Source organism: Cucurbita pepo, chromosome LG03 (assembly GCF_002806865.2).
Source record: "Cucurbita pepo subsp. pepo cultivar mu-cu-16 chromosome LG03, ASM280686v2, whole genome shotgun sequence".
Lineage (NCBI taxonomy): Eukaryota > Viridiplantae > Streptophyta > Magnoliopsida > Cucurbitales > Cucurbitaceae > Cucurbita > Cucurbita pepo.
This window is the reverse complement of record NC_036640.1, coordinates 924,968-943,780: the sequence shown is the minus strand read 5'-3', so window position 1 is coordinate 943,780 and position 18,813 is coordinate 924,968. Positions and strand designations below refer to the sequence as shown.

Below are 18,813 nucleotides of genomic sequence, written 5' to 3'. Positions count from 1 at the left end.
TTATTTATCGATAACGTGAGATCCCACAAGTTTGAGAGAGAAACATAACATTTGGTGTAGAAACCTCTCCTTAGTGGATGCGTTTTAAAATCATGAGGCTGATGGCGATATGTAACCGATCAAATCGGTGAGTTTGGCTATCATAAATGGTATTAGAGCCAGATACTAGGTGTGTGTCAGTGAGTACGTTGACTCCTAAGGGGAGTGAATTGTGAAATTCCACATTGGTTGGAGAGGGGAACGAAACATACAAGGGTGTGGAAACCTCTTCCTAATAGATGCGTTTTAAAATTATGAGGCGGACGGTGATACGTAACGGGTCAAAGATCCACAATTTGCCATTTTTAAGTAATATTTGTATATTTAATTAGAAAATGGAATATATTATTATTATTATTATTATTATTATAAGGTTTAAGTAATATTTTAGATATTTTCTCTTTTATCAATAAAATAAATGAGGGAAGTAAATTCACAAATTGTTTCTTTTTAGCATTTTCAGGAATTACACATTTTTTTTAATAATTTGTTTTTCCCCCTTTTCCCTTTTCACAAAGTATTTTTTAATTTTTAATTTTTAATTTTTATTTTTAATTTTTCTTTTGTTCTTTCTCATTCCTCAACTGTAGACGGCTGTCGGAAAATTTTCTCCGGTTCTCATCGTTTTCGTCTAATATTCGAAGCTTTTTGGCGTTACAGATTGTTCGATTTCTCGAATCTTTCTCAGGTATTGTCAGTTTTGTGTACAATTTCGTTTCGTTTGTTGATTTTCTGGAGATTTTTTTTTTTCAGTTGACCATGGGTGCAGTTCGAAACCCTAAATCATCTCTGGGGACCTAAAATGGAGCGGAGATTATTAGAATCTTTCTTTTCAATTGTCTGTTAGGAGTTTGGTTTAGAGGAATTTTAACGCAATTTGATTAATTAGATGTTTCATGCAAGGTTTAGGTGAGTGATCGTTATTCGGATTTAATTTCGGGACAATTCTCAGCCGCCTGGCAATAATGAGTTTCTATCCGAAGTTCGGTTATTTACTCAATTTTAGTATGTGAGTTATAAGTTCATTTGGGGTAGGTATTTGATTGAATTACTGCAATTAGGTTTTGTTAGCATTTTTGTGCGACAGGATTTTGGATAAATAGGGATGCTTGCTAAGGCTATATATGAGTAATCATGAGTTCTGTTGTACTTGTACTTGTTCCAGTTTATTCTATTTGATGATCTATGAATTGATGAACGCAAGAAGCTACTCTGTATGTTCTACTTTTGTTCTTAATTATTGGGAGCGTGAAACCCTGTAGAAAACTCTACCGTTGTTAACATTTTTGGGGGCTTCTCCTGATGCTTATAAATGATTAGATTTGGATAAAGACATTCTATTTATGAGTGCCATTCTTTCTCGAATGAGTTATCTCTTTTCAATCCCTTTGTCTATAAGAAAATATCTGATTCCTCTTGACTTTGAAACGATTACCCATTGTTGCAGTTGGTTTCTGATGCTTAGGAGCATCATTCGGAAGTCGATGAAGGACAAGAGTAAATAAGTTCATTAAAAAATATAAAATGCAGACAGATTTAATTGTCTCCTCCAACTCTGAGACACATCTTCATTCAGAGACTTTCGTTGCCCATGTTGGAGATCAAGGCATTGCAGCATCAACTCCCGATCATGTTATAGAACCACCGCCTGGTACTTTCTTGACCTTTTCTTTTACATTCTAAATCTGACAAATTTCCTGCCTCTAATTATTCTTTATTGGTTCATGCAGCCAAAAGGCCTACTCGACAATGGGCTGCTTGGACACGNATTTTTATTTTTAATTTTTCTTTTGTTCTTTCTCATTCCTCAACTGTAGACGGCTGTCGGAAAATTTTCTCCGGTTCTCATCGTTTTCGTCTAATATTCGAAGCTTTTTGGCGTTACAGATTGTTCGATTTCTCGAATCTTTCTCAGGTATTGTCAGTTTTGTGTACAATTTCGTTTCGTTTGTTGATTTTCTGGAGATTTTTTTTTTTCAGTTGACCATGGGTGCAGTTCGAAACCCTAAATCATCTCTGGGGACCTAAAATGGAGCGGAGATTATTAGAATCTTTCTTTTCAATTGTCTGTTAGGAGTTTGGTTTAGAGGAATTTTAACGCAATTTGATTAATTAGATGTTTCATGCAAGGTTTAGGTGAGTGATCGTTATTCGGATTTAATTTCGGGACAATTCTCAGCCGCCTGGCAATAATGAGTTTCTATCCGAAGTTCGGTTATTTACTCAATTTTAGTATGTGAGTTATAAGTTCATTTGGGGTAGGTATTTGATTGAATTACTGCAATTAGGTTTTGTTAGCATTTTTGTGCGACAGGATTTTGGATAAATAGGGATGCTTGCTAAGGCTATATATGAGTAATCATGAGTTCTGTTGTACTTGTACTTGTTCCAGTTTATTCTATTTGATGATCTATGAATTGATGAACGCAAGAAGCTACTCTGTATGTTCTACTTTTGTTCTTAATTATTGGGAGCGTGAAACCCTGTAGAAAACTCTACCGTTGTTAACATTTTTGGGGGCTTCTCCTGATGCTTATAAATGATTAGATTTGGATAAAGACATTCTATTTATGAGTGCCATTCTTTCTCGAATGAGTTATCTCTTTTCAATCCCTTTGTCTATAAGAAAATATCTGATTCCTCTTGACTTTGAAACGATTACCCATTGTTGCAGTTGGTTTCTGATGCTTAGGAGCATCATTCGGAAGTCGATGAAGGACAAGAGTAAATAAGTTCATTAAAAAATATAAAATGCAGACAGATTTAATTGTCTCCTCCAACTCTGAGACACATCTTCATTCAGAGACTTTCGTTGCCCATGTTGGAGATCAAGGCATTGCAGCATCAACTCCCGATCATGTTATAGAACCACCGCCTGGTACTTTCTTGACCTTTTCTTTTACATTCTAAATCTGACAAATTTCCTGCCTCTAATTATTCTTTATTGGTTCATGCAGCCAAAAGGCCTACTCGACAATGGGCTGCTTGGACACGTGAAGAGGAGGAAAGTTTCTTCACTGCATTACGGCAAGTTGGCAAGGCATGTAGATGTCGCCTTACTTTGTATATTTGTTACTGTGGATGCCTCCTGACTGCTTCATATTTTCTGTGCAGAATTTTGAAAAGATCACTTGTCATGTTCAAAGCAAAAACAAGGACCAGGTGCTTGTTATAGACGGTCTTCTGTTGGAAAGTTAATCCTTGGACTTGTACTCTAATCCCTTCTTATGTATATATATTCTTCAATTTTTTTTCAACAGGTCAGACATTATTATTACCGTCTAGTAAGGCGTATGAATAAGCTGTTGGCTCCTGGGTTATGTCTGGATGCAAAAAACTCTAAGGATACTAATGCTGCAATGCTTCGATGGTAATAATTATTACTAGTTATTCTGTTGCCATTCCTTCAATCTTACCTATGCTTTCCAAATGTGGGTGGTTATTTTCATTTGATTGATTGCTGGGTTTATGTGTGAAAAGTTATGAAAATTAGTTTGGATTCTGCCATAATGTCACATGACATCATTGTTGAGAATGTTGGCCTTTTGCATCTGGAGAAGTCAGACTGATACTTGAGCGAATTTGTTATTTCTGTGTTAATTTAACGAGTTGTTATAATTTTCACTGTTCAGTCTAACTACTTTACATATAATATAAGAAAGCTATCTATTTTGAGAAAAATAGTATAACATAGATGTGATTTTTCTCACTATATTTGGCATGTCCAACAGGTGGTCGTTACTGGAAAAATATAGTTGCAAAGCTTCAAAACTTCACCTGAAACCACGGCGTTTCAAGATTTTTGTTGAAGCGTTGGTTAGTCAGAACTATCTAATCCATCCCATCCTTTGGTGCCTTTCTATGATTGAAATTCTTCTTCTTCATGTGCTGATGAACTGACCAACTCACTTTTACATGAAGGAGCATCGACTTTTGAAAGATCGGAAGAAGACTGTAAGAAAACGTCCGTTGCAGGGAGAAAACTGCCCTCCACCAATAGCCAATGGTGTCTCAAATCAGAGTAGAGCTTTAGGGCATGATGGGCTTGCAGTTAAGTTAGTTTTAGTTGACACTCAAAACATTCCAAAATTGGGCCCTAGAAAAACTGTGTCAAAACGCAATTTGAATGTTGGTATTAACCGTGGAAACAATGGTGGATATCCCACAGTCCTCAAACCATCGAGGCAGAGAAGAAAATCAGGTGCGAGCTCTTCTCTGAGAGGGTTATGTTGGTTTATTCTAGAAGATTGAGTACATTAATAAGTTTTCTATTAAATTTCTCCTTTTCTTAGCTATATCCTTTGTCCAACTTTTTGAATGTGCTATCTAAGATCAGGTTAGTAAATTGATCCAAAAATGGATTTTTATCGGAAAATAACTGTCGAGAAGATGAAACTACGATGTTATGTATTTTATCAAAAGGGAAAAAAGATGTTTAACTTCCTATGTATTTGGGGTTGCACAATTAATGTTAAGCAAGAGAATATTTATACATTGGATATTTGTACTTTTAGAAGGAGGTGTGTCATCAGCTGCATATAAAAAATGGGAAAAAGCTGCAATAGCAGGTGTTTCTTTGGTTGCTGATGCTGCTGAGCATTTAGAGCGCAATGTCACTGATGAGAATGTTTTACGTGACCAAAATACTCTAGGTAAGTCATCTACTTTTAATTTTCTTTTTAAATTGTTATAAACTCTATATGAAAGGTAGTCTGCAAAATCTATCCGTGTTAAAGGATAATGAAAATGTGTTAAATCTCTTCACTGTTGTGACTAGCTGCTCTAAAAAATTTTCCAGGGAAAAAGAGTACTGATCCTGCTGGGAGCCCCTTGCTTCTATTGCCTTCTCTTCAGCCAAATTCCTTGATTGATGTTGCTTCTACAAAGCTGAAGCTTCAGCTATTCCCAGTTGATGATGGTACTCGTAGAGCCTTGGAATTGGTGAGACTAATAGAGATTACATCAATCAGTTTATATGTTAAGCATTTTGAGGTTACAACAATGTTGGGGTCGTTTTTTGGTTCAGGATAAACATAATCCACATTTGGAGCTTACTCTCAGTACTCGCAAGAAAATTTCATCAGTTTTAGAGCATCTAAGTCGTAAATGGGGTAACTCAAGTGCTGCTCATGGAGAGCTTATGCTTTTTCCATACAGTATCCAGAGGAAAAGCCTGGCAGATTGTCAGAGATGGGCGCAAGACTCTTTTGAGAGTGCCGGTGATGTCTATGCAACAATTGGAAGGCCCCAAGTTTTTCGTTTAAGGTTTAGTTGTTTTTTCCTTTTTGGCATTCTACTTAAAAAGATAAGCGACTAACAACATAACTGACCTGAAATCTTTTTGAAGGTATGGTTGGTGTTGCAACGCAGAACATGGGTCTGTTGAATTACAGACTTCCGTACCAGCATACTGCATTCAAGATGATCATGTCATGGATTCCAGGGATATTGAGGGAAGAATTGTGGATGTAGCATCAATTGATGCTCAACCTGTGAACTTTAATAAGAATGAAGTAGGTACATTGAGTAAAAATATGTCAACTCCTACTGCGCCCAGTGAGACAGAGAGGTCCATATCCGCACGTCCAAATGATGATCTTCCAAGGTCCTCTAATCCTGCATTAAATATGTCGTGGGATAAAAAGAATGTTGCTGATACAACTATCATCCAACGATCTGAGGATGTGGTATTTTTCTTCTCTCTTAACTATTTTTGGTTGACAATATTCTGTTTATAAATGGTATTGTACTGTCATCTACTGATGTTCTGATGTCAAAAAGTTGCCTTGCTCTGTACTTTTCTCACTGATGATCACTGTTCTAATAAACTGTTAAATGATTAGCTGCCTTATATGTATTACTTTAGTTTGGCTCCTTTTGGGGTTGGTTTTTTTTGTATTCCCCTTGTATCTCTTCATTTTTTGTCGACAAAGCTTGGTTTTTTGTTTTTTTTTTTTTTTTAATTGACTGTTTCATCTTTGAATAACTAGGATGACCTGAAGTCAAGCAATGGGACTTCCTTATCAGCTGGGGAATGGGCTGACAGCCTTACAAACATAAGCATTGGAGACCTACTTTCAGGAGTTTCTCAGGATGTGGATGCCAACTGCGTTGTCACTCCTCTTGCCGAAGGCACCCAATGTCTTCAGCAGATCCCATTCAGCTGTGATTCATTTGATGCTGCAATTGCTGCTCATATATCCAGACAGCAAAATAAGACAGTTTCTCATCCAACTTTGCTGTCTCATGCATCCTCCATATTTGATNATTACATCAATCAGTTTATATGTTAAGCATTTTGAGGTTACAACAATGTTGGGGTCGTTTTTTGGTTCAGGATAAACATAATCCACATTTGGAGCTTACTCTCAGTACTCGCAAGAAAATTTCATCAGTTTTAGAGCATCTAAGTCGTAAATGGGGTAACTCAAGTGCTGCTCATGGAGAGCTTATGCTTTTTCCATACAGTATCCAGAGGAAAAGCCTGGCAGATTGTCAGAGATGGGCGCAAGACTCTTTTGAGAGTGCCGGTGATGTCTATGCAACAATTGGAAGGCCCCAAGTTTTTCGTTTAAGGTTTAGTTGTTTTTTCCTTTTTGGCATTCTACTTAAAAAGATAAGCGACTAACAACATAACTGACCTGAAATCTTTTTGAAGGTATGGTTGGTGTTGCAACGCAGAACATGGGTCTGTTGAATTACAGACTTCCGTACCAGCATACTGCATTCAAGATGATCATGTCATGGATTCCAGGGATATTGAGGGAAGAATTGTGGATGTAGCATCAATTGATGCTCAACCTGTGAACTTTAATAAGAATGAAGTAGGTACATTGAGTAAAAATATGTCAACTCCTACTGCGCCCAGTGAGACAGAGAGGTCCATATCCGCACGTCCAAATGATGATCTTCCAAGGTCCTCTAATCCTGCATTAAATATGTCGTGGGATAAAAAGAATGTTGCTGATACAACTATCATCCAACGATCTGAGGATGTGGTATTTTTCTTCTCTCTTAACTATTTTTGGTTGACAATATTCTGTTTATAAATGGTATTGTACTGTCATCTACTGATGTTCTGATGTCAAAAAGTTGCCTTGCTCTGTACTTTTCTCACTGATGATCACTGTTCTAATAAACTGTTAAATGATTAGCTGCCTTATATGTATTACTTTAGTTTGGCTCCTTTTGGGGTTGGTTTTTTTTGTATTCCCCTTGTATCTCTTCATTTTTTGTCGACAAAGCTTGGTTTTTTGTTTTTTTTTTTTTTTTAATTGACTGTTTCATCTTTGAATAACTAGGATGACCTGAAGTCAAGCAATGGGACTTCCTTATCAGCTGGGGAATGGGCTGACAGCCTTACAAACATAAGCATTGGAGACCTACTTTCAGGAGTTTCTCAGGATGTGGATGCCAACTGCGTTGTCACTCCTCTTGCCGAAGGCACCCAATGTCTTCAGCAGATCCCATTCAGCTGTGATTCATTTGATGCTGCAATTGCTGCTCATATATCCAGACAGCAAAATAAGACAGTTTCTCATCCAACTTTGCTGTCTCATGCATCCTCCATATTTGATGCCGAAGAGACATGCAATGCCTTCTCATTTCAAAAGAATCCAGTCATCCTTCACGATGTTTCTAGTTCGTTCACATTCTCATCTGTCCGAGCTTGCGGACATATTGCTAGAACTAACTCCATGGGATCCTGCCACATGACTGAAGTAGGTATTTGGCAAATGCCTTGTATAAACAACATAACCTCAGCTGGTGTATGAAAAATGATTGCTTGGAAGTGGATCTAGTTCTAATATAATTCAATTTTTTCACAGGATTTACCTAGATCAGAGTGCAGCCCTAGTGAGGATCACATTCAAGGAGATCCAAAGGACGAGTGTCAGGCTAATCCACAGATCTCGGAGACAAACAATATCGACGAACTAGCAGACATTTATTGGGTATGTTCGTTTATGTTCGTTTATGTTCGAGAAATCCAAAGATAACTTATGTTTTGTTTTCTATTCTCAGCCTGATTCTCTAGGCCCGTTGGATTTGGATTTTCCACAGACTAACAAGTACCATAACGAGGAACTAATTTTAGGGGACAGCCTTAGCAGCTTAAACCGTTTGATAGCAAGCAGCTTGGATGCATTTCAAAGTTGCTCCTTTTTCGGGTTCGACAAGAAAGAACCATCAGCATTCAACAGTTGATCTCCAGAAAGCCTCCTCATAAGATTTTTTTTAAAGATGGAAGCGAAGCAGTTCGCCTTCGAATCCAGAAACTAGTAAAGAAAAGAAGCAATTCTGTAATCTTGGATCCAGAATTCAGCCATAGCCAAAGCTCGGTGCTGCTGCCCACGTGAGTAGTTCACAATCATGGATTTGTATCTAAAAATTTCTTTGCTTCTGTACAAAATAGACATGGAAAAGGAAAATCCACTTAATTTCTAACGTTTTTTCTTAGTGTTCTTAATGAGGGCTGTGTGTTCAGTTCCTGTAAATTGTACACAGTTAAAGCTGATGAGAAAGAACATCTTCAACCCAACTCACAAAATTTCAAATTGTTCTTCTTTTAAGTTCCTGCTATGGATTTTTCATTTTTCTGTACTCGGATTGAGATTAGATTTTTAATTTGAAAATTTAAAATTTAAAACAATGTTAATAGATATAGATATAGTATTTCATGGTCTAAATTATTACTTTTTTTTCTTGTGGTAGATATCTCAACAAATTAATATATGTATTTTTGAAAATTCAAGATCCTTTTAACGATACATAATATATATTTTATCATTCATATTTGCCCTTTAATTTATTTAAATTTATTGACATTTCAAATGAACAATATGTCTCACATTTTGAACTTGCATATATATATATATATATATAAAATTATTTCTAGCTCTTTTTTATTAAATTATAAATTAAGTTGGAATTTCATACTCAATAAAAAAATTTATAAATAGTTTGGAGTTTTTTTTTTTTTGTTTTTTTTATTTTTTTTTATAATCAAACTATAAAAATAAATTATAATATTTAAACTATATTTTTGGTAGAAGGGAAAAATTTGTTTTTTTGTTTTTTTGTTTTTTTTTTTAATTTTTAAGTTCCAAATATGTGAATCTTGAAGAAGATATGATAATTACCCTGATTTAATAATTATAATTATTAAATATTTCGTTATACTTGACAACTCAAATGTATATTCTTAAAATTTTTAGATGAACAGTTTAATTAACCGTTCGGTGTAGATATCAAAAACCTTTCTTTCCGAACAAGAAAAGGCCGAAATCTTTCTTCTTCTGCTACAAATATCGCAAATCGTCTGAGCATTTCACCCAAATTCTCAGTATCGCAAGTTCGGAGGAAGTTTTCTCCTTTTTTCTCCTTCTGATTCTCTTTGCCTGTCCCTCCGTTTCTGCTGATTATGGCCAATCAACCCGAATCGTCCGACTCGTAAGCCCCTTTTATTCCCTTTTTATTTCCCAGATCCGCATTATCTTCTAGGATTTAGTTCTCATTGGAATGCTACTTTTCCTCTTGTGTTTGTTTATGATCTTCTTGAAATTTGAGGCCGGTTTTGTGTTTCTCCAGCAAGGGTACGAAGAGGGACTTCAGCACCGCCATTTTGGAGCGGAAGAAGGCCCCAAATCGACTTGTTGTCGATGAAGCTATCAACGATGATAACTCGGTGGTCGCTCTTCATCCTGATACCATGGAGAAGCTTCAACTCTTCCGTGGGGATACGATCCTCATTAAGGTCGGTCTTCCGCGCATTTTGTTTGATGATTCTCATTCGATTAGCTGTTTACCTCGGATTCTTTGCAAATTTTTCTGATTTATTGGAATTTTTCTTCTTCTTCCGGTTGTTTATTCCATATGGATTTGGGAATTTCTTTTTTATTGTTTTGAGGTTTTAAGCTTGTTGAGTACCCTAGGATCCGGATATACCATTTTCGTTCCGGATGGGGATTCTTATTTTGTTTCTTTTGGGCTATTAAGTTTCTATTTGACACTTATTCTAGATAGTGAAATTTAATCATATACATAGCAGTCCCTTTACTTTTCCTCCATTTTAGTATGCGAGTTCTTCTCGAGGTTGCTAATAGTTGTGAATGCGAGTACTGAGTCTTAACATATTTCAATTCAATCAATTGTTTGTGGGTACTCCGCGGGGTCCTCTATCTGAAACATTTTCGAAGAGTTTGTGAAAGTCGTTATTTCATCTCTATGATATTGGATATTGGATGTTTTGCACTAAATCTAAGGTAGTAATCAGTAATTGGGACATGCTAAATTCCCCTGATTGGTTCAGATATAGACATAAAATAAGTTGAAGAATGGTGGAAATATTAAATATATTGGAGAAGTTGAGGATGTTTTTGGCAAAATTGTGGAATGTCGAAGATGTGGCCAATTATTATTAATTTTTTTGACTTTTACTTTTAGTTCATCTCATCATCGATAACTGTTTCTTGGCTTTTAGAATTGCTATGAAAATATGATGTCTTTTAAATGTTTCAGGTTTTCTATGATTCAGGATGGCTTAACTACCTTATAAAGCTATTATTGGTTTTAAATTTGCATTTTAGATTTTTCTACTCTTCCGATTGAGCAAACACTAGGTACTTGGAAATGTGAAACTAAGATTAATAAAAGAGAGAATCTTAGGACTTGTTGTATGCTGTAACGTGTTAGTCATAAGCTACTTCATTTTCAAGCATATTTACACTGCCTAAGAGGTACGTGGCTCATGGGTTCGTGTACAACATGTGTTGGACACTCAGACACTTGTTAGCACAATAGATATGTGTTAAATACTAGTTGTAAGAGTGAATGTGGATACAAAAATCAATTGGCAAGTATTAAACACTTGTTTAAGCATGATAAATAGGCACAAATAATAATATAGGAAAAAATTGATAAATTTTGGGAATGAAATATATCAATTCATTTTTTATGCATGTAAATGTATAAACTTGTTGACTTTAAATATTCTTCTTATAAATAATTATTTATATTTCTTAGAATGTATAACTTAATAATATGTCCTTGTGGGTGTGTCATAGATTTTAGCGGTGTCTTGTTCCGTATCCACTTCTTAGAACACCACTCTTCCTTGTTCTTTTGGTCCATTATTGGCATCTTTGTTCGTTATTAAAAACAATTGTGGGCTTATTTAAGGTGGTAGCCTAGAGTGAGGGAACACAATCCATAAGGGCAGGGTTCTATCTTTTCATCATGTCCTGCATGTCTATGGTTGGGGTGAAAGTTACAAGCGTTTTTAAGCCGACCCTAAGGTAATAATATATTGGAACCTTCTGAACAGAAAAATCCCCATACTCACTTGTTACTCCCACTTGTTGTATGAAAAAAAATATATATGTATACCTCGTTGCTTGTCTTTATATTCAACTTGCTGCAACATTCATTCTAGATTAAAAAGTAGATGCATGTTGGAGATTTATGATTGTTTTCTTTTCCCCTCTTTTTTTTAATGTGAGGGACCTGCGATTACTAATTCCCAGTTATTCTTATTTTCTATAAATTTTTACATTGTGTTTGGGATTCAGGGTAAGAAGAGGAAAGACACAATATGCATTGCTCTTGCTGATGATACATGTGATGAACCTAAAATAAGAATGAACAAGGTCGTGAGAAGCAATCTTAGGGTTAGGCTTGGTGATGTTATCTCTGTTCACCAATGTGCTGATGTTAAATATGGAAAGCGTGTACACATTCTTCCGGTGGATGATACTATTGAAGGGGTTACTGGAAATCTTTTTGACGCTTATTTGAAACGTAAGTTTCCTATTTTTAACTTCATAATTCATACCACTGCCGGATTCATTTGTTTGACATCCTATTTCTTCTCTCTTCTCTCCCATGCGCATAAGAATTTTCAGAACATTTTTGAGGGCTTCATGCATTTCATTTATCTGTTGTTGGCACATGCATGCATGATTGAGCTTTCTGATTTCAACCAGTACTTTACAATATTGTAATCAAGACTGTCCAACTATCTTCTATTTGCAGCCTATTTCTTGGAGGCATATCGCCCTTTGAGGAAGGGTGACCTCTTTCTTGTGAGAGGGGGAATGAGGAGTGTAGAGTTCAAGGTTATTGAGACTGATCCTGCTGAATACTGCGTGGTAGCCCCAGACACTGAGATCTTTTGTGACGGGGAGCCTGTGAAAAGGGAGGATGAGGATAGATTAGATGAAGTTGGTTATGATGACGTTGGTGGTGTTAGGAAGCAAATGGCTCAGATTCGTGAATTGGTCGAGCTGCCACTGAGGCATCCACAACTATTTAAGTCAATCGGTGTGAAGCCACCCAAGGGAATTTTGTTATATGGACCCCCTGGGTCTGGGAAGACTTTGATTGCACGTGCTGTTGCCAATGAAACTGGTGCATTTTTCTTCTGTATTAATGGACCAGAGATCATGTCAAAGTTAGCCGGTGAAAGTGAAAGTAACCTCAGAAAAGCTTTTGAGGAAGCAGAGAAAAATGCACCATCTATTATCTTTATTGATGAAATTGATTCCATTGCTCCCAAACGAGAGAAGACCAATGGGGAAGTTGAGCGAAGGATTGTCTCGCAGCTACTGACCCTCATGGATGGATTAAAGTCTCGTGCACATGTCATTGTCATTGGGGCTACAAATCGACCCAACAGCATCGACCCAGCTCTGAGAAGATTTGGAAGATTTGATAGGGAAATAGACATTGGTGTTCCTGATGAAGTTGGGCGTCTAGAAGTTCTACGAATTCATACTAAAAACATGAAACTCGCTGAAGAAGTCAGTTCCCCAATAATTTACTTCTTTCTTCTTTTTTTTGGTGATAACTAAGTGTTAATCGAAATCTGTGAATCTATATTATTTAGGTTGATTTGGAGAGGATTTCTAAAGACACGCATGGCTATGTTGGGGCTGATCTGGCAGCTCTCTGTACTGAGGCTGCTCTTCAGTGCATTAGAGAGAAGATGGATGTAATTGACTTGGAAGATGACTCAATAGATGCTGAGATACTCAACTCAATGGCAGTTACAAATGAGCACTTTCAGACTGCTCTTGGAACCAGCAACCCATCAGCTCTTCGTGAAACGGTAAGTACTCATTTATATTCAAACGACTGCCAGTGCTGCTAATGTATTTGCATTTCACCCACCCTTCAGACCGTTCCTTTGGATGTACCCTAATGGCTTGAGCTTTGTTGATCAGGTTGTTGAAGTACCTAATGTTTCATGGGAGGATATTGGAGGTCTTGAGAATGTTAAGAGGGAGCTTCAAGAGGTAAACCAATAACATTTTTTGTATTGCCCAATACTTCTCTGAACCCTTCTAATTTTCACATGGATAATCTTTGTTCACTTTTTGTTGCTTTTATGCAGACGGTCCAGTATCCAGTTGAACATCCTGAGAAATTTGAGAAATTTGGGATGTCGCCATCCAAAGGAGTTCTTTTCTATGGCCCTCCTGGATGTGGAAAGACTCTTCTGGCAAAGGCCATTGCAAATGAATGTCAAGCAAACTTCATTAGCGTTAAGGGCCCAGAGTTGCTCACTATGTGGTTTGGGGAGAGTGAGGCCAATGTTCGCGAAATCTTTGACAAGGCTCGCCAGTCCGCTCCTTGTGTCTTGTTCTTTGATGAACTCGACTCAATTGCTACCCAAGTGCGTTGCATTGTTTATGGATGAAGATCTTTTCATTTTTCTGTTTAGTATTTAACAGAAGGAATAATCTAGCAGTCATATGGATATATGCAAATATTAGCTTAGTTTCCTTTGCCGGGTTCTTAGACCTTTTCTTTTTCATTTCAATTACTTGCAGAGAGGTAGCAGTGTTGGGGATGCTGGAGGTGCTGCTGATCGTGTACTGAACCAACTTCTTACAGAAATGGATGGAATGTCAGCAAAGAAAACTGTTTTCATCATTGGTGCCACCAACAGACCAGACATTATAGATCCTGCTCTTTTACGTCCCGGGCGTCTCGACCAGTTGATTTATATTCCTCTCCCCGACGAAGAATCTCGTCTTCAAATTTTCAAGGCTTGCTTGAGGAAATCTCCCATTTCAAAAGATGTTGAACTCAGAGCCCTTGCCAAGTACACTCAAGGTTTCAGTGGTGCTGATATTACAGAAATCTGTCAGCGTGCCTGCAAATATGCTATCAGAGAGAACATCGAGAAGGTCTTTCTCTTACTTTCAAATAGACTTCTTATTCTTTATGCTTGCAGTCCAACCCCTCCCCCACACCCCCAAAAGCCAGCAGTAGTGATCATTATCGATGCTTTTTGCAGGACATTGAAAAGGAGAGGAGGAAAAGTGAGAACCCTGAGGCCATGGAGGAGGATGCCGATGACGAAGTCGCCGAGATCAAGGCTGCTCACTTTGAGGAATCCATGAAGTATGCCCGAAGGAGTGTCAGCGACGCGGACATCCGCAAATACCAGGCATTTGCACAAACACTTCAGCAGTCAAGAGGGTTCGGAGCCGAATTCAGGTTCGAGCAGAGCTCAGGATCAACTGCATCTGACCCATTTGCAACCTCTGCTGGTGGGGCTGATGAAGATGACCTCTATAACTAGTACGTCATTTAGGCTCCAACCCGATTTATGCTTAGACTTGATAGCATGATATAACTTGGTAAAAGCTTCATCATGTGGATCACTTTTGATTGGACAGAGTCGTGAATCCAAACCATTGAGGGAAAGAAATCATTTTGTTTATCCATAATTTTGTTATGGGTTGCACAAAAAACTGAAAAGATTCTATTTGATTAAGATTATCATTTACATCATTCTTGATATACCATCTTTGTCGAGTGGCTAGTCAAGCCGAACAATTTGAAGATTGAGCATGCAAGATTGAATGATCAAATCCATTGATTTGTGTTGCCCAAAACAAAGCAGAACACGAGACACCAAAATGTGCTTTTATTACCTCATTTCCCAGAATTTCTGGGTAAATGGATTTATATTCAGTAAGTACAACCATTCAAATTGTGTAAAGGAATTGTTGTAAAGGAATATCATAACAAGTTGTGTGGGGACATTTTATGTGAAAGCACACGTGCATGAGCACTAGAAAAAGCCAAGCTTGGTTCGTACGTATAACAACATTGTCACCAGTTGTAGCTTTGATCCTCAATTATATAAAAATCCCTCTTTTAGGGTTTTTTATTTTTCAACGTTTGCAGATTGCACGTGTTCATCTTACATATGGGTCCCTCTTTCATTCACCAGATTGCTACTAACCCTATTTTCATTTTCCCCACTTTCCCCCCTTTTTTATTTATTTATTTATTTTTATTGGAATCTGATTTTCTTTTAGCTTACTCTATTATTTAGTAACTATAATTTCATTGAAAGGATGTGTTTCAAAGCTTACACTTGAAGTGATGCAAGCAACTGGGCTTTACTTTCATTTGGTTGATTTAGTGAGATCGTATTTTTCCTCAAGTTTGGAGTTGCTTTTAGTTGATTTGTAGATCCGTTTGTTGCCATAGTTTCGGACACATGCTTTCATTTATGGCAATACCCTGAGAACCGAAAACATGACCACTAGAAAGAGCTAAGGAATTGAACCGAGTATAACCTTTTTTTTTTTTTAATAGAGTCTATTCTTTCTTTCTACATGCATGGTGCGGTATAAGCGTGGTGGGTTTTAGTGTGCATAGATTGTAGTTCCTTTTCCATAAGGGAATGAATCGTGCGATGCTTGAACAATACTCTGGATAGGACAACTCTAACTATACAATTCGGTGGGAACGAAACGAATGAGAAAGGGTTTAGGGGGAAGCTCTTAAAAAAGTAATATTAAAAGAAAGAGGGAGAAAAAGGGGTAAGGAAAAGGAGGAGGGTTTTAAGGAGAGGGAAAAACATGGTGGAGAATTGGAATGGGACCCCAACAAAGATATGAAATAATAATAATAAAGAAAAAAGGAAGGAATGTGTGGTGGATGTGCTTTTTAGAAGGCCACACCAGAGGATGTCTCAGCCAAACAGGAGAGGAACCGTACACATTACTCCCATCTCTCTCACCAAAACCCTATTCTCGACCCTATTCTCGACTATCTCTTTCCATCTCTATAATATTCCCAAAAACTCTATTCTCGAGTATTTCTTTCTATCTTTATAATATTCTCGAAAATCCTATTCTCCAGTATCTCTTTCCATCTCTATAATAGTATGATATCGTCTATTTTAAATGTAAGTTCTCCAACAACATGTAACATTACTTTTAAAAAAAATTAAGTTAGGCAGAGATGGGACATGGTGGCTGATGGGTTTGAGGGAACAAAGGTGTTTGCCATCATACTTCACTATATACCCATTTCAAATCAAATCAATCAATTTGCATTGGTTCATAATAGCATTACAAAATTGATGTCTATCAGTATATGATTGATACACCAATGAAAACATAAAGATACTTTTTTTTTTTCATACATCTAATATCGTAGATGACAACTACATCCTAATGCAACGTTTCTAAAAGAAATTTATTATTCTAAATAATTTTAAGAGATGAAACGAAAGGAAGAAATGAAGAGAGCAAAGCGACAACGAACCTACGGGAAGAAGAGGAGAAAAGAGAGTGAAAGAAACAAACTCGAGAACGACCGTTTCTCAAAGTTTGATGTTTGAATCTTCACGTGTTTTATGGTTGAACAAACGAGAAAGACTAAAGGAGAGACCGAGAGAGAGAGAGAGATCATATGAACATTTTGAAGAAAAGTATGAACAAAGACAGCAAAAAGATCCATTTTTTGGATCCAAATATGGGATCCAAAAAGAACCCATTTGAGAAATATAATGAAAGGTAAACCCCATATAAGAATATACCCAAAAATCAATGATATAAAAAGAATAATAATCATTCAAAACTATAGTCTAAAATAAAATATCATACACATACCAAGCTTACAATATATATATATCTTATTCAATCTATAAATGAAGTAAAAGAATATAATAAAAAGATATCAAGACTCCCCTCTGTCTCTCCAACACACAAGCATAGCAATGCACCTTCTAAGAATATAAAATTTAGTCCTCTGTTTCTTCACCAAATTGGTACACTTCTCACCAAAAGACTTACACCCACCGCCACCTTCAAACCCATTATCATTATTATTATTGATATCACCATTTCCCCCTCTGCAACACCTCCTGCTGCTGCTGCTGCTTTCTCTGCTCATCAAAGCTTTCAACTTTTTGTTCTGGGTCACCTCCAATTCCCCACAAAACCCCAAAAACGCCTACCCTTTTGCCTCAGCAACTCAAAACAACTGCGTTTTGATCCAAAACAGGTTGGATTTTAAGGGCTTAAAGGGTGGAATTTATAGCAAGAGGAGATGGGAAGATGAGGACATTGAAAGGCATAAAACAATTAGGTGTCTCTGTGGGTGTGTGGGTGTGCGCGCGCGCGCGTGTGTGTGTATGTGTGTGTGAGTTGGAAAAATAAGGCAAGAATATTGGGCCAATGGCCCTCTTTTTTGTTTCCTCTACAAGGTTCTAGCTGGAAGCTCAGCTGCCAATGGCCCCACTCCCTCCCTCCCTCCCTCCCTCCCCTAGTTCATCAATCATTAAACGCTTGTGTCCTTATATAATTTTTCAAATATGCTCGAGTTGATAAGGTCGGTTGGAGGAGCTAGTGACTATTCAAATTTCGATCAGGGTTGTTTGGCCAAATCGATCACTCGGCATAATCTTAACTGACCATTGTGACAGTCTATAACAATTGTAAATAACATCATTTGTTCCTCGTAATTTATACATACATACATGTAATGTAACTACTCAATGTAGCAGATATTCTATTTTTTGGATTTTCCCTTTCAAGATTTTTAAAACGCATCTGCAACGTTTTCACACCCTTATAATGAATGTTTTGTTCCAAACCAATGGGGAATCTCACAATCCATCCGAATTTGTGGCCCGACATCCTCAATTGGCACACAGGGACGCTGGCACACCGTCTAGTGTCCTACATTGATTGAAGAGAGGAACAAGTGTCAGCGAGAACATTGGGCCCGAAGAGGAATAGATTGTGAGATCCAACATTGGTTGTATAAGGGAACAAAACATTCTTTAGGGTAGAGAAACGTCTTCCTGTCACGTTTTAAAAACTTCGAAGGGAAACCCAAAAGAAAAGGTCAAAAGAAGATAATATCGACCAGCCGTGAGCTTAGATTGTGACGCATGACATTAAATATTTTTTATAATATTGAGGTACAATTGTGAAATTGTGTGCATGTATAAATAACCTAAAATTTGTAGATAAAAAAACAAAAAAAAAATGGACAAATTTGAATTGGTACACAGTTTCCAAGACAATTATTGTAGGCACACGTGCATTCGTATTCAATTTTATTGGCTTTCCACCCTGCAATAAATGCTCTTTGGTCAAAAAAGTAAAATTCCCATGCTTTTAAAAAAAAAAAATAATAATAATAAATAAATAATTCCATACTTTCTCTCTCAGTATTAATAAATACTTTATATTATACATATCATATAAATAATTTAATTAAAAAAAATTATTTTTTTAATTAAAGACATATCTGGATTTATTATTTTATTTTATTTTTTGCATAGTATTTAATATTTTATGTAATGATGTTTTAAAAGTCTCTGATTTTATTTGAATTAAAAAAAATTAATTAGATTCTTAATAAAAATTTATTTAAAAAAATGGAGGAGAGGAAAAGAAAAATAAAAGGAAAAAGTTATGAAATTAAATTAATACAAATTTATAATTTAGAGTG

The 18,813-nt window shown here is 36.6% G+C and overlaps 3 protein-coding genes across 3 annotated transcripts; 2 read left to right on the top strand and 1 right to left on the bottom strand.

Moving 5' to 3' along the window:
- The first annotated feature begins 563 nt into the window (after positions 1-563).
- Positions 564-8,581, top strand: LOC111791799 (TSL-kinase interacting protein 1-like). The gene is made up of 17 exons (XM_023673280.1): positions 564-727; positions 793-948; positions 1,487-1,536; positions 1,616-1,690; positions 2,997-3,079; positions 3,154-3,201; positions 3,300-3,409; positions 3,771-3,855; positions 3,961-4,240; positions 4,554-4,691; positions 4,838-4,980; positions 5,066-5,304; positions 5,387-5,726; positions 6,030-6,300; positions 7,612-7,760; positions 7,869-7,994; positions 8,065-8,581. Exons 2-17 carry the CDS (start codon positions 929-931, stop codon positions 8,245-8,247), a joined length of 2,340 nt encoding a protein of 779 aa, XP_023529048.1. The 5' UTR covers positions 564-727; positions 793-928; the 3' UTR covers positions 8,248-8,581.
- A 688-nt stretch (positions 8,582-9,269) lies between these two features.
- LOC111790762 (cell division control protein 48 homolog E) lies at positions 9,270-14,921 on the top strand. Its single transcript, XM_023671804.1, has 9 exons — positions 9,270-9,492; positions 9,631-9,796; positions 11,610-11,838; positions 12,073-12,839; positions 12,926-13,147; positions 13,263-13,334; positions 13,433-13,714; positions 13,872-14,231; positions 14,342-14,921. The coding sequence occupies exons 1-9, from the start codon at positions 9,464-9,466 to the stop codon at positions 14,627-14,629; spliced, it is 2,415 nt and encodes an 804-aa protein (XP_023527572.1). The 5' UTR covers positions 9,270-9,463; the 3' UTR covers positions 14,630-14,921.
- Positions 14,922-17,028: 2,107 nt separating this feature from the next.
- LOC111791613 lies at positions 17,029-17,244 on the bottom strand. Its single transcript, XM_023673014.1, has one exon. The coding sequence runs from the start codon at positions 17,242-17,244 to the stop codon at positions 17,029-17,031; it is 216 nt and encodes a 71-aa protein (XP_023528782.1).
- Positions 17,245-18,813: the final 1,569 nt, after the last annotated feature.